This window comes from Panthera tigris, chromosome F2 (genome assembly GCF_018350195.1).
Source record: "Panthera tigris isolate Pti1 chromosome F2, P.tigris_Pti1_mat1.1, whole genome shotgun sequence".
NCBI lineage: Eukaryota > Metazoa > Chordata > Mammalia > Carnivora > Felidae > Panthera > Panthera tigris.
The window spans coordinates 8,690,641-8,706,501 of NC_056676.1; the positions used below are offsets into that span (position 1 = coordinate 8,690,641).

Consider the following 15,861-nt stretch of genomic DNA (forward strand, 5'->3'; position numbering starts at 1 on the left):
TAGGATGGTTAAGTGTTATAGCCCCCGAACAATGTAATGTTTTTGGAAAGCAGTCTGGCAACATCCCTTACAATTAAAATTTCAAATACTCTTCAACCCAGGAGTTCCCCTTCTGGGAGTTTGTCCCGTGGATCAATTGATAAGGACCCATGATCACAGATGCTTACTAAGGCATAGGGGCGCCTCGGTGGCTCAGTGGGTTAGGCATCCTGCTTCAGCTTAGGTCATGATCTCATGGCTTGTGAGTTACAGCTCCGCATCGGGCCCGCTTTGGATCCTCTGTCCCCCTCTCTCTCTGCCCCTCCCCTGCTCATGCTCTCTCTCTCTCTGAAAAATGAATGAACAATTAAAAAAAAAAAAAAGCATGGTCCATAGGGACCAAGATCAGGAAACAAAAGGAATGCCCATCATTGGCATTCTTATAAATGCTTAAGCAAATTTATTGAAATATATTTGCAAGCAATGCTTAAAGTCAATGTATTAGATACAGTTAATAAGTTTTGATGAGTTACATTAGTACTGTGTGTCTGGAAAATGTTGCTAATTACACTTACACATTTTATAGTCAGCTGAGAACTTGCAGCACTTGAAATTCCTCTTGTGCCCCCCAAATCCTTTGGATACTTCAAGATCCTAAGAATGAAGAAAGTGACATTATGGTAGTAACATCCATCTGGAGAAGTTAGCACATATAAACAGCAACTGAGAGAAGAATAAATACAGAGAAAAATGCTCACCTTCGTCTGGCAATATTTATCAGGGTTTAAGAAGTTTGGGAGAATTCAAAATTCTGCCGTGCCTGTAGAAATATTTCACTATTGGGTGTGGCGGGGGGAATTTATTTTTTGTTCTTGGTGACTCAATACAGGTCTCAATTCGGGTCATGATCTCACGAGTTCGAGCCCCATGTCGGGCTCTGTGCTGACAGCTCCGAGCCTGGAGCCTGCTTCGGATTCTGTGTCTCTGTCTCTCTCTGCCCCTGCCCCCTTCCCCCGCTCTCTCTCAAAAATAAACCTTAAAAAAATGTTTTTTTGAGTTGAGTTTTTCCAGTATTATTTTTGCTCTAAATTGCTCCCCAACCAAACTGGATTTTTCCAAATCTCACTCCCTAGGACCTTGCTATATGGCTTCATGCAGAGGTCTCCAAATTATTTTACTCCTGTTTTCATGTGTGTTCAAACCTTGATACGTAAGCCCTAGCTACTTTTATGATTACCACATACCCCCTTGAGGACATCTACATCACAGCAGGATTTATCTTTCTTTATACTTTTTTTTTAAGTTTGTTTATCTTGAGAGAGACAAAGACAGCCTGATCAGGGGAGGGGCAGAGAGAGGGAGAGAGAGGGAGAGAGAGGGAGAGAGAGGGCATCCCTAGCAGGCTCCGCACTGCTAATGTAGAGCCAGACGTGGGGCTCGAACTCATGAAACTGTGAGATCACGACCTGAGCTGAAACCAAGAGTTGGTCACTCAACCAACTGAGCCACCCAGGTGCCCCAGTAGGATTTATCTTTCAAAAATACTTTCCACTAACAAATGATCATACTTTAGATTTAATCAAATTATTAGCATTATTATTCACCACTTACCTTCTGCTTTGAGATGTCCATATTGATTCCATTGTTTCTTCTCTGGATTATTTGTAGCTTTTTTATCTTTTTTAATAAAAAGACAATAATTTACTTTCTATATATCTACGTGTCAGAACTCATATTTTGCTCGCACATCTGTTTGACGACTTAGTTGACTCTACTGGCTTCCATCGTTCAGTGTTTCAGGTAAGTCTGATGTCAGTTCTGATTTTCTTCCAGATTGTAAGCATCTGGGACCTAAATTTTTTTATTTTCACTTTTCATTTATTCTCATAATTCCCCACATTTTTTTTGGGGGGGGGGGCGCCTGGGTAGCTCAGTTGGTTGAGCGTCCAACTCTTGATTTTGGCTCAGGTCATGGTTGAGTGACCAACTCTTGGTTTCAGCTCAGGTCGTGATCTCAGTTTCATGAGTTCGAGCCCCACGTCTGGCTCTACGTTAGCAGTGCGGAGCCTGCTAGGGATGCCCTCTCCCTCCCTCTCTCTGCCCCTCCCCTGATCAGGCTGTCTTTGTCTCTCTCAAGATAAATAAACTTAAAAAAAGTATAAAGAAAGATAAATCCTGCTGTGATGTAGATGTCCTCTCCCTGAGTTGTGGGATTGAGCCCCGCACTGGGCTCTGTGCTGAGTGTGGAGGCTGCTTAAGATTCTCTCTTTCCCTCTGCTCCCCTACCCCCCACACATGCTCTCTCTCTCTCTTTCTCAAATTAAACAAAAAAAAAAAAAAAAAAAAAATTCCCGTATTTTCTTAACTGGGATTGTGGCTTCACCAAATCCTCCTAGAATTTCTCCTAAGATATTGGTCTATGTATTTTGCTGCTAGGTTGTATTGTGTGGAAATGTTCCTTATACTTTGTCTTGGTGGAACAGACCTTTTTTGGTAATCCGCTTCCGCTCGTTGTTGATCTCAGGTCTTGGGTCTTCCTTCAGCCCAGCGAAAAATTCTCATCGTATTTTGGGGGCACTGTCTCCCCAATGCTCAACCCCCACTTTCTTCTCTCCTTTTGGATGCCTGGATATTGCCTTCCCTGAAACCACAGTGGTCAATTGGCGTGGGACCCCAGAGTCAAATGACCTGGTTTAAAACCTGCCACTTCCAACGCACAATCTCTCCGAGCCTTAGTTCCTTCCTGTAAAATGAAGATAGTAGTAAGTGCTGACAAGGGAGGCAGAGACACACGGTTTTTGTTATCTTCCCAGAATTTGAAAATCGAAGGTAAAGCATGAGATTTTTTAAGAGATTTCTGCTTGTAGCCTTGCATGTGATAAGCGATGCCTCTCCCCGTAAGAGGCGTGTGGGGCGGGTTCCGGTGGGGAAATTCGGCTGCCTGAGACAGAAGGAGCTTGAGTGGTGTCCAGAGACCGGTGCCCAGCCTGGGGTAGCTGGTGGCCCTGGGGAAGCAGCCTTCACGCCCTGGGCTGGTCTGCCAAGGTGAGGGGAGAACTTCCAACGTCTGCTTGTTTTAAAGTTTGGTTTTGATTTTTTTTTTTTTTTTTTTTAAGAACGAATGCATTTGCACTGTCCGTGTAGGATAAGCGAACAAAAAGGTTCCCCTTCAGTGGCTTTTTATTCAGTGGTCTAACTGTAAAGATGGGGCAAGTTAAAATTTAAGTAAGATCTAAGGGGATTTCGAAGAGATAGTTTCTGTTACAAGAACTTTACTTGATGAAATAAAAATCTCAAGAAACTTGCCTATTGGGGCACATGGGTGGGTCAGTCGGTTGAGCATCCAACTCTTGATCTCGGCTCAGGTCATGATCTCAAAGTTTGTGGGTTTGAGCCCTGCGTCGGGCTACGCGTGCTGATGGTGTGGAGCCTGCTTGGGATTCTGTCTCTCCTTCTCTCTGCCCCTCCCCCACTTGTCCTCTCTCTCTCTCTCTCTCTCTCTCTCTCTCTCTCTCTCACAATAAATAAACTAAAAAAAAAAAAAAAAAAGAGAGAGAGAACCTTACCTACTGATGCCTATTATCTTGTCACCCACCTTCCAGAAATTTTAAACAGAGCTAACGGCTCCTTGCTACGAGCTTATGCAGTACAAATTTACAAGAATTAGATTTCTCAGAGGCTCTCCAGTTGTGGGCCATTGTAGTGAAGTCATGTCAGGTGGTTCACTTCTGGGAAATAGTACATTGTTGTGGACTTTGCCGTTTTGATGCAAAAGGGCAGAACAAAATGGACGTTTTAAATATGATCACACCAGCTTTTTTATTTTTAAAATATTTATTTCTCTAAGAGAGAGAGGACACACACACCAGCATGTGGGGGAGGGGGAGAGGGAGAGAGAGAATCCCAAGCAGGCTCCGTATTCAGTGCAGAGTCTGAGACCTTGGGATCACGACCCGAGCCGAAATCAAGAGTCAGGCGCTCAACTGACTGAGCCACCCAGGAACCCCGAAAGAGTATTTCTTTTAAAACACATGTCCTAATTATTAAGATGGTTGATGGCCCCGCAGCCAACACCAACAAATGTGTGTTAATTATTTGCTACATGCAGGGAAATGTGTGAACAGTTTCGCCCTCAAGTGCTCAGGAGAGTTAAAACGTGTACACATCCCTGAGAAGACCTCATTGCTGTAGTAAGTGTTCATAGGGAAAATAAGTTACCTTTCAGTGGGTGAGACCAGGGAAGGTGCAGAATGGGGGTGCAGCATGGCTGAGATTTTGGCATGTGGGATTCCTGAGCAGCAGCGGAAGAAGGAGGCATTCCGGGGACGGAGAAGAGGACAGGTGAAGGCAAAGGGTTGGAGAAGCACAGGGAACAGTGAGTCACTTCACATGACAAGGAGAGAAGGCGGAGGGGAGGCAATGGGCAGACACTGCTAAGAATGGATGAGAATTGGGGCGCCTGGGTGGCTCAGTTGGTTGAGTGTCTGACTTCGGCTCAAGTCATGATCTCATGGTTTGTGAGTTCAAGCCCCGTATCGGGCTTTGTGCTGATAGCTCAGAGCCTGGAGCCTGCATCCAATTCTGTGTCTCTGGCTCTCTCTGCCCCTCCCCTGCTCACACTCTGTCTCTCTCTCTCTTAAAAATAAATAAATATTAAAAAAAAAAAAAAAAGAATGGATGAGAATTTCCAGGGTCCACTGGTACTAGCCTGATGCTCTGTTAGTAAAGGTACAATTTAAAAGCAAATATGGAAATATCGTATGAAAGAATTTACAACAGAAAATACAATATGTAGCCCTTTACTCCTGCAGTAGGTGATTTAATTTAGAAAACCGGGGATGAGTTGAACTAATCTGCCTGGAGGCTTGAAACAATAAGGTCTTTGAGATGTTTAAAAGGGTGTGTATCTGTTAAAGCCACTGAGGCCACTAATTCTGGGGTGGGAAAAGTTGACATACCTTGAAATCTTAAATAGGGCAAGGCTTAGGCCATTAACCCACTTACACAATGAACATTCCTAGGGCATGAAAGTCTGGTTCCAGGAGCCTTCCTAGAAATGTCATCAGGGGTGTGTCAATGTTAATATCAGATCAATTATGTATTTTTAGAAACATGATTCCAGTAAGACTACTGAATGCACTGGCAATACTTTGAAAGCCCCCCGCCACCCCCAAGATTAAAGTTCTCCAGTTACAAATAGAGTAAACCAAGTTAAACCTTTGCAAAAATTCTAACAGGAAATAGAAAACTCCATAGCTTATGGGAGTTGTGACTCTCGTCCCCTCTGAACCTCTTGACTGAGGTGGTATTATAAATGGACTCTTGCCTGCTTTCAGAAAAGATTCAACTCACAAATATTTCCACTCGTGCATGTATAATAAATATTGGTCTACATTTCAAGCATGCTTCTACGGAGGAAAGCAGAGTTAGCCCGTTGATGTTTTGTAAAAACCTGCTCATTAGGAGAAAACCCTTTTCATTGGCAGTAACGGGAGCCAAAACAACAGCACAGAAAAGGAGATTCTGACAACTCCTTTATGTGTACGATCTCCACTACGCACTGTGTTCTTCTGTGTGTGTGATTCTTCTCTAAAGCATTCAGAACCTGGGAATTTATGTTCTCTGGCAGAACACTGTCATCAGAGATCGAAAGATTTCTACTTCTTTCCAGGTAAAACTAGCACCTCTAAAGAATGACAGTTGACACTAGTTGTATTAGCCAGGGTTCTCCAGAGAAACCAATCGGACGTGTATATAAATATAAATAATATAAATATAAACATAAACATATAAATATAAAAGAAATTGGCTCACGTGATCACGGAATTGACAAGCCCAAAATGGGCGGGGCAGGGCAGCAGGCTGGAGACCCAGAGAAGTGTTGCTGTTGCAGCCCGAGTCTGAAGGCAGTCGGTGGGGGGGGGGGGCGGCAGAATTCCCTCTTGCTGGGGAACCTCAAGTCTTTTCTCCTGAAGGCCTTCAACTGACTGGATGAGGCCCACCCACCTTATGGAGGGTAGTCTGTTTTAAAGTGAGCTGAGTATAGATGCTAATGACATCTAAAAAATACCCCCACAACAACATCTTGTCTGAGTACCACGGCCCGGCCATGTTGGTGCACAGAATTAACCATCACACTGGCCAAGAGTCAAACCCCTTCTGAGTAGAAAAATGTATTATCGACCTCTGTGTTCAACACAACGCAGTGAAGTCCAGACATCCTGGATTTTTTGTTTGTTTGGTTTTCGTTTTAGGCTGAAATTGCCAACTTTTGATCACTTTTGATCTGCAAAAAAGGGTAACTGGGTATGGCTCAATACAGTTTTTAGGCTTTCCCCAACTGCAATGATGCTGCCATCATCAGTCGGAGGCTTGATGAGGAAATCACCTTCTTTTTATAAAGCTGATTTCTTTGGAATACCCCTAGGACTTAGCACAAAGTGGTGCCTTTTGCTGAAGAGATGTTTGATTAAGGAAAAGTGACAGCAGACCGCAAGCTGTCTACAGCCAGACTGAACCTCTGCCTCCCCTGGATGGTAAACCCTTGGTATGAACTTTTGCATTTAACGATAACACAAATGAAAAAGTCTTTTAACCCCACTGGGTCTAGGAAGCAATGAACAAACTGCGTTTCTAATGACTTTTCCATTAGGGAGATTATACCTTGAGTGAATTAATCCCAAACGTACTTTTTCTAAGCCTTTGTAACTAAGGAAAGCATCGTGTTTTGATCGACGGTCCTTGAAATATTTCGTATGCACGAACTTAAGTAAGAATGTCTTGAGCGTTAACGTTAAGAGTTAACAAAGAAACGCTTTTAGATCTTCTGGAATGAAGTACGGGAAAGGAGGAGGTGAGCCTTAAATCGGGAGAGCCAAAGGTATAAAGAGGGACTTTTCCTCTCACACCGAAAGAGGTGACAAATTATTTCTACAATTGGTTCTGCTCAGATTACTCACTGAATCTTCCGACCATTTCTCTCTTTCTGAAGCTGCATTACCGTTTAACCGGTGAGTTTTAGATGAAGCGGTGTGCGCGTTTCGGTCCAGTTAACCGTCACGGGAGGGTTTTCGGCAAAATTTTAGACGAAGAGCCCCCAGGGAACCTCCGAAAGGATAATTTACCGGAACCGGCCGACACTTCGTGTGAAAGGAATGCTGAAGGCCAATCTTAGGTCACGGGAACAAGAACCATTATGGGTTTATACATTCTAATGGCCTTGTGGGAATTCTTTTTTCTGGACTCTCACCTGGATTAAAGTTTTGGTGCATGATATTTCGACTGTTTTTTATTTACAGTTTCTATCCTTCCTTGAAAGGTACAAACGTTTTCCAACAAAACAAAAGAACCCCTGGAGCTTCACATTTCCTTTCAACAACCAAGCACTGTCCTCCAGCCAGCTACTAGGACCTTAGGTTAACCCCAGGAGAAAATCTTTAAAATTCGAAGCGAAGGAAAGGAGCTTTACCCAATAGAAATCGATCCTCTATTAAAACTTCAGGAAGGGCTACATTATCTAAAGCCATTCTAGAATTTTATTCATATATTCTGTGGAGTTCACATATCTTTTTCTTACAGCAAACATCACACTGTAGGCCACAAAAAGCTGCAGTACTATTGTTTAATTAGCAGCAAAGTAATATTTTATATCTGGGTAACTGGACAATAAATAGCCTGCTTCTTTGGATGTGGATGTTTAAAATGTATCAGTGCAGCTTCATAATGTGATTGCTATTTTACAGAGCTTATACACACACAAAAAATACGATCTTTGTCTATATTTTATACAAATACAACAGTAGTTTGTGAATACATTTTAAGTACACGATATACATGATAAGCCACTTGATTTCCCCATATCACAGAATAGCGATTTTTAAATGCAAGAAAAATATACAAAAATTCAGCCTGGAATGCAGATTTTTCTGGTCTATTCTGACTCACACCTTTATCATTAGAACATCTTGAGAGTACTAGTCCAAACACTTTCTCGTCAGCTAAAAGTACAACTTCAGCAGTCCAGCTTATGCTCAGGCACGACGCAATCCATTTCCTAGTGGATTCCCAGTTTTTGTTAAATTCAAAGGGCTGTTAGTAACCTACAGCATGTTCTTCACTCCACACCGTATTACGAAGCCCACTTTTCACTTTTGAGTAATAGTCACCTCGCAGACAAAAGCTGGGTTTGTTCCGGTAACATTTGCACGTCCCAGATTTCCTTTCGCAAGTGCACGCGAATACATTGTGGTGGGTGCCGTAAAAGTCTGTTCATGACAAATTGAGTCACAGTATAAAAATATATTGTACACCTTTACGCCTAATGGAGTCCTCTTGTTTTCCTATGGATACAAAAATATGACTGAACGAGACAGAGAAGTTTGTAGCACCATGAAGAGTTGTATCCCAAGTTCCATTAGCAGCATGACCCAACATAATACCGAAGGAGTGTTTCTGAGAAGATAAACATTCATTCTGGTTCGTCTGTACCACTGAAGCTTATACAAGGAAGTGTTTCATACATTAGCAATGGTTCTTGTCATTTCTAGAGCTAGAGCACTTATCAAAAGACACTGCCTTTCCATCCTCAGAGGGCTGATAATGTAGAAGGGCCTAAGGGGGATGAGGGCCTACGTGTGCCTTTACCAATGCCGGTGGCACGGGTCTGCTCTACGTGATCGAAAGGGCGCCCCGGAGGGTTCTGAGCACAAAACTACACAACATGACTCGCGTGGATCTAGCTGATCACAGCAAGACTATCTGTGGTGTAGGCATGGCTGCTGACACCCTGTGAGAAAAAGAAGACAGAGTCAACTGAGGCGCTACTCGTCAGAGACAACAGTCTGCCATTGCTAATGACGAATGCTCGCCATTTAGAAGATCTCCTCCAATGTCACGTGGATCTCAGTAGGCTAGAAGCAACTTGGGTGAACTGGTATTCTTTAATTTACATACTGGGAAGACAGTGTGTTTTGAGACACGTAAACCTTGTAAAAAAATAAACCATTGTAAAACCTTATGAAAAGACACACACTGATTCTGTGCAATATAGCAAATTGATAAGAAAACACTGTAAAAATGTACCTGTTTAAAATACCATCTACCATTTTTGAACACAAAGCATTATATATCAAAGGCCTACATATATATCATCTAATGGCACTTGAAACAAATTATAATAAGTCTTAAAATAAAAGGCATAACCTATAAGAAAGTTTCTGTAAAGGTTTAGATTCGTTTTGAAAGTGCTATATCTTGTAATATGTGTAGTATAGAGGTTGACCAAGCTCTATTTTTTTAAAAAAAAAAAATATTGGCCTATATACGTGTATTGCTTACTAGATGAACGATCCTGAATTATGTACTCTTTTAACATTCATTATTAGCTTAATAAAGCAGTCAGCTCTGGCTCATGTTTCAGTCAGTATATGGTTTTTAAAAACCGCTACTGTCCCAATTAACACAATATATCACTATATTCCACAAATGACTAATAAAGCACAAGCAACAAATAGGCAGAAATACACAGCTTGGAAGAAACACGAAATGAAACGAAAAAGTTGCACAAAGAGTGATGTGTGATCAGCCAGGACGACCGGAGTTTTGCAAACTGCACTCGGTAATAGGAGTTTAAAATGTGAATTGTAACAGTGACCACTTTACTATGAAGATGATATTTGCATACATCAGTGGATAATATTGCTTACGGTGCCAAGACCCTTCCGCACTCGTGCTTCTGTGTCTGCGGATCGAATCTGTGCACGCGTGTGGAAGTTCAAACTGAATGAGGTTCAATATCTTGTCTGAGGTCCAAATTCTAAGAAACTGAATTATTTTTACGTTTTTCCTTAATCCCTTTTTTTGCTTTTTCTTTTTTTAAACCAAGCAAAGGCACTACTAGAAATGTCAAGGATGAGGCTTCTGGCCACGGGGAGAGTGAAAAACAGCATTGGCAATCATTATTTTTAACACATCCAGGTGATGTAAAAACACATGTCCACTTTTCTTTTTCTAGGAAAAAAGAGCCAGTTCTGTGTTGCATCCTTGTTAGACCGTTGTGCAATTAAAGTAAATGAGGCTGCCTCGTGTTTAACAGAAATTCTCTCCAAAAGGGTCTGGTGACCAGTAGAGTCAATGTGAAAAACAAGAGAGCTGAAAGTCCCTCTTCCTCGGAAGCGTTATTTCAAGTCTGTGAGGCAGCAACAGGCAGAGAGGGGTGTTCACGTGAATATTAAGACTCTACAATTCTAACCCAGGTGCCCTGAAAGAAATGCCTCCGTGTATCTGAATTCCGTGCAGGGCGAGAATTAGGCTAAAAAGATATACACGCATATGGTGCCATTCCCCATTTCCGAAATGCTTTGCTGCATAAATCCTGGTACTCCCTTTTTAATCGTTTATGAGCAGTGACATACAGCCTACCAAGGCCAGCGTCTCAGGTCATTAATTTGACTTCTCCTGAAGCAAATTTTAGACAAAGTAGTGCTTCCACACTTGTATTTGTGACGTTTACTTAAAAATAGGTTTTCTATTTATTTGTGCTCTGTCACCAATTTCTTTTTCCTTTTTTTTTTTTAATGGTGATTAAAGCAATATTGAACACTAATCATTCAACTAATGATTTAAGTAAGCAATCTGTTTCATAGAAACTAAAGGAAGCAGTAATAAAGCAGAGCTAAAAGCCTACTTTCAGAGCAAATAGTCTCCTAATCAAAAGCTTAGGAGCAGTTTGAAAAAAATTTTAAATGTATTTCCTTATTAACATATATAATTTTAATGCCTTTGGAACACACTTTTTATAAAATGTAATTTTTAATAATAAAATTTAAATACATAAGTATAAAAACTACTGCTCCTAGAATTTAAAAAAAAAAAATAGGAGCATGATAAAATATCAGGAGCCAAAGCTCCCTTAAGAGAGCAACTCTGGTTCTATGAAGTGCGATATATGTGTGTGTGTATAATATATATAGTGAAACCCCCCCTTTACATTATTACAATTTACATTTTTCCACAAATTATACTACTCCCAAATATTTTAAATAATGTATTATATTCCGTAATCTGCACTCATGTTTAGAAATTCTGGGTAAACATCGCAATCTGCAGTGATAATCGGCCCTGTGAGTGAAAAAAAGAAGCTTCCGTACAGGGCTCATGAGTACTCAGAAATATTTTTCTTCTCTTTTTCTTTCTTTCTTTTTTTTTTTTTTTCAAGAGATATACACTCTTCTATAAACCTTCCCCCTCCTACCCACCCCAACAGACAGGGTCCCCAAATAAGGCATCAACAAGTGCTTAATAGATATGTTTCTTAGGCGGATGTCCCAGCTAACACTTAGAAGAACATAATGTGACCTTCAGAAAGATGCTGGTGGTTGTCTACTAGGAGGAAAGCCCATAAGAACTGCTGCGTCCAGGGAACACACTCTTCTCGATCGTCGCTTTCACGTTAAGTAAGAGTGACGTGAGCGATATGCTTTGACTTTACGCCTCAAGAGGCTAGCTTCCAACCCTGGCAACAAGGGACATGATCCCTAGACAGGTTCCCGAGCCGAACCAAGTGCTTTACATCACACATCTGCCTTCTTAGCAGTCTATCTATCACGCCATCCAAGAAGAGACAGTCCGCTCTGGGATAAACACACCTAACACCTGTGTTCCACAATGGCTCTCGATTCTGGGCTGTGGACCGACATTTTAAAATAGAACCGCTGACTGCACTTGACCCACCCTTTGGCCACGAAAGGCGGAAAGGATTAAGGGGCCCAGAGATCGATCCATACACTGACTCTGAAGGGTCCCATGCCGTAACGTGGCTAGCACTATTCAGTCGGAAAGAGAGCAACTTTGAAACGTGGCAAAAAATATCCTGTGTACTGATTTAAGGCCAACTACTGAGTAACATGGAATGCTGTGTCACCTTCCCAGGAGTCTTTTTTTGCTATAAATACTGGTGCTTTGTGTTTAGGTTTCGTTTTCCTTACGTGTGCATAATAAAGACAGCAAAATATCTGAGCCAGACAATAGCAAAGTCTTCAAAATATACTGACCTGAAATTATGGTATAGCTAAAGAAACATCTATCATCTCCCCAAACTGGATTCTTAATTCATTTGAAACATTTGCTTATGAATCCATTTAGAGACTAGTAAAAATTTAAAAACTCTCAGGTTATTCACATACATTTTAGAAAATTTACATCCTATTGCAAAACTCTTTAACGAGCCAAATGTCAAAAGGCAGAGCCATGGTTATTGGACAAAACTGGACATTTTAAGATCTAAAAGTAATTTGAACGTGGGACTCGTTAAGACTTTACCGCTACTGATAACAATGGCTCCCCTAGAGGAAAAACCGTCTTAAAACAGGACAATTGGCAGTGAGCGTGGACAAAACACCCAGGTAAACAGAACTGAACGCAAACGGTTCCGAAGCTCACTTATAAAAAGCTTGTTTCTATGTCATACCGGCTTAATGAAAATCGGTACTGTACAAAAGCAGAAATGTTTATGCTGTTTTAACGTAGGCACTAAAATACAAACGGTCACCTAAGGCAGGGCTACACACAGATTTCTGCGCTCGGGCCACGTCGTGGACTCCTACTGGAAAGCCTGATGGAAACGCGGGAGCGTGGTGCTTGTGCTAAAGCTGCTCGTGAACGCTGCGGACAGCGAGTGCAGGGAGCCGAGACCTATAGTGTTTGCGGGATCCTGAAGATCCTGGGTCTGGGGGGGCAGCTGAGACACAGAAGAATGCGCCTCCTCTTGGGAATAGCTCATCCCGAGGCTCCCCACCGACAGAGGATTATAGGGAGGGCCGTTTAAGGGTATGAAATTAAACAGCTGGGAAAAGTCCAAGGCTGGTGTGTTTAGGGGGTCGCTGATGGAAATCGAGCTTTTTGACAGGGACAGGTCCCCTGCGCCATCATCTAGGGAGCCGATCTGAGGATCCAGCCCCAGTTTAGATGATGATGCCTGGGCCTCCTGGGATGAGGCGGGCACGCCGCCTTGCAGCTCCATCACGTAACTCTCAATTTCCCCCTTTAGCGGCTGCTCTTTTTCAGGAATCGAAATCGCGTATGAGGTAGAACCGAAGGGGTATTTGAAAGAAAGGTGGTGAGAAGGGTGGACAGCGTCCATATCTATCGGGCACGTCATTCCCAAAGGTAAAGTTGTGATCATCTGGTGGGCGGGTCCCGAGCTCTGCATGGACTGAAACGGAGTGTTGTAGAGGTTTAACTGCAAAGTGTTTGTGAATGGCTTTGACAACAGTTCACTGGAAGGCAAGGACATCACCGGAAGGAGCTCGTCTTTGATAGGCACGGAAACGTTGCAGGTGAATGGATCGAGAAAGTCCACCGGTTCCGTCTTGACCTTCAGAAGTTCTTGGTTGTGACTCTTCTTCATGTGGCGAGTCAGGTGATCCTTCCGCCCAAATCTCTGTGCACAGTACTGACAGAGGAAGTCCTTTCTTCCAGTGTGCACCACCATGTGTCTCCGGACGTCCTTCCGGGTGTAGAAGCGGCGGTCGCAGTGCTCACACTGGTGCTTCTTCTCCTTGACCCCGCCGGACGACTTGCCCGCGTGAGACTTGAGGTGCTCAAGCAGCACTCCTGTGCTCTCGAACGTCTGCAGGCAGACCTTGCAGGTGAGGTCACCGCTGGTGGCGGCGTGCAGGGCCAGGTGACGTTTGAAGCCGAGCTTGGTGTTGTAGTTCTTGCCACACTCTTCACACTTAAACGTCTCTTTGTTAGGGTCGTGCGTGTGCAGGTGGTTCTTCAGGTGGTCCTTCCGGTGAAACATTTTCTCACAATAATTACACTTGTGGGTTTTCTCAGGAGAATGAGTGGCCATGTGCCTTTGAACACAGACATATTCTGTAAGTACCACGACACGAGTGCTACGGACTCACTTTTCAAACGGAAGCTACGCTACTACGCTACGCCAGAAACTCCCTGATTACGGACGCGTCTTAACTTAGCATGCGCCACAAGGACAGTCACTACCCCTCGGCTCCGCAGGACTCGAGCCGTTTAAGTTGCCACGTTAGTTTCTGCCGGTCTCTAGCTACGACTACGAAAGCAAATGAGCGAGCCCGAACATACTCACGTAAAACGTCCGTACCCTTTTCTGGCAATTTCTTTGTACGCACGGCAAATTCTACTCTCATTAAGCATTGCATTTACCAAAAAATCCAAAGACACTAACACGTAAAAGTATGTGGCTCAGAACGCTAAAACTAGCCCACGTCTAATCTACGTAACATTTCCTCTCTGCAAAGCGGCTAAAGAATGTGTATACAGATATATACGTTTACAATGGCTTCAAATGGCCAACATAATAGAAAATATAATCTGAAAGACAAATAGAGTTTAATACCTTTGTAATTTGTACTTAGAAACAAAGGCCTTGGTGCAGTCTTGTTGTATGCACTTGTAGGGCCTCTCTCCTGTGTGAGAGTAGGAGTGAACCTTTAATTTCTCAACACTGTTAAAGGCCTTGTCACACAGTTGGCAAGGGAAGTTTTTTCTTGGTTTGGTTTCACCACGCTTACGTTTCCCTGAAGGGACTTTCTGGGTATCTCTTACTTCTGACAAATCACCAGGAATGACAGTGGCCATCGCAGCCTAAAGCAGGCCTTCTTGTTGGACACTTGGGAACTGCCCAACTCCACTAAATGATTTAGCTTTAGGTGGCTTCTCAAGTTTCATGTGGTCGTAAAAGAAAGCAAAAAGGGACTGGAAAAAAAAAATAAGAAACAACTAGTTTGTAACTAAATTTAATTTTTAAAAATTTTACTTGCTAAGTGATGCTTTTGAATTCAAAAAGGAACCATAAAATGGATTCAGCTGGTCTAATGTAATATCTGTAGGTTTCTTTATATTCGCAAAACACATCTTAACGCATTGCTCAGAATGAACAGTTCACGCACCCCCCTGAAATTCTACCTGACAAATGATCGTACGTAGGGAAAGCAGCAGTGATTCCAGGAGCTTTCAGGAAGCGTCAAAACACGACACTAAAAGTGGCATTATTAAGCCTCAATTTTGACAAGGGATCAGACAACAGAAATCTAAGAGTGTAAAAAGGTTTCTGCAAATATTTTTACCGTGGAAAAAACCCCTTTAGCCTGGGCAAGCCAACTCTGGGCAGACTCCATGTTACCGAAAAACACAGATAAGCAACCGGAAACTCTTATAGGCACCCTGTGAGCCATTTAGTTCACGGAGGAAGTGCTTAATGCAGACACAGGAGGCCTGAGAGAGTTGGAGGCACCACCCAGGGTGGAGATTTGCTCTCTATTATCACACACAGAAGGATTTCCGAGTCAAGAGGAGAAATGACTTCTCTTCTTGAAATCAGAGTATCTGATGAAGTTACACGGAGGCGAGTGAGGATCACGGCTCCTGATCATTCGGGGGGAAGAAAGATTGGGTTGAGGTACTTCTTCCTTGCCTTCTTGCACATCACAGAAAAGCATTCTGTTCATCGGGCACCCTGAGGTTAGTGGATGAGCCCGAGTCATCAGGCCTCTCCAAGAGTTGAGGGGATCAGTCTTTGGCACACCTGTGACCCGTGGGTGGCACACCAGTGAGACTTTTGGCTTGGAGCACAATACCTGTGCGAGGACGCATCATTGTGGAGGTGTTTCGGGTAAAAGGTGTGTCAGAGCTTCGATTCGTTATGGGTGCTGTGAGGAAGGATGAAGTGTACGTATTGCATGGCAAAGAGTAGGTCTACTTAAAAAGCTTTTTTAAACTGACTGAAAGCTTTGAAAATTCACGGACAGGAGACAGTGAGTATTACCGACTGTATTTCTCAGAGTAAGGAACCAAGTCCCCAAAGATCCACCTGATATAAAAAGAGTTAAAGGATTCCTGCAG

General features: G+C 42.8%; 1 protein-coding gene and 1 long non-coding RNA gene across 4 annotated transcripts in view; both read right to left on the bottom strand.

The window, feature by feature from the left end:
- Positions 1–554: 554 nt before the first annotated feature.
- On the bottom strand, positions 555–801 carry LOC122235082. The gene is made up of 2 exons (XR_006213199.1): positions 738–801; positions 555–633 (listed from the first exon to the last, which is right to left on the bottom strand). It is a non-coding gene; the product is annotated as an uncharacterized LOC122235082 (long non-coding RNA).
- Positions 802–10,843: 10,042 nt separating this feature from the next.
- PLAG1 (PLAG1 zinc finger) overlaps positions 10,844–15,861 on the bottom strand; it is a 47,075-nt gene continuing 42,057 nt past the window's right edge. For 2 of the 3 annotated variants that reach the window (XM_042973166.1, XM_042973165.1), the window contains 2 exons: positions 14,357–14,715; positions 10,844–13,835 (listed from right to left, as the gene is read on the bottom strand). In XM_042973166.1, coding sequence (XP_042829100.1) covers positions 12,578–13,835; positions 14,357–14,598 — 1,500 coding nt within the window. In that variant the 5' untranslated portion in view covers positions 14,599–14,715 and the 3' untranslated portion in view covers positions 10,844–12,577. The remainder of the gene's footprint in view (positions 13,836–14,356; positions 14,716–15,861) is intronic. The other variant, XM_042973167.1, reaches the window with a different exon arrangement.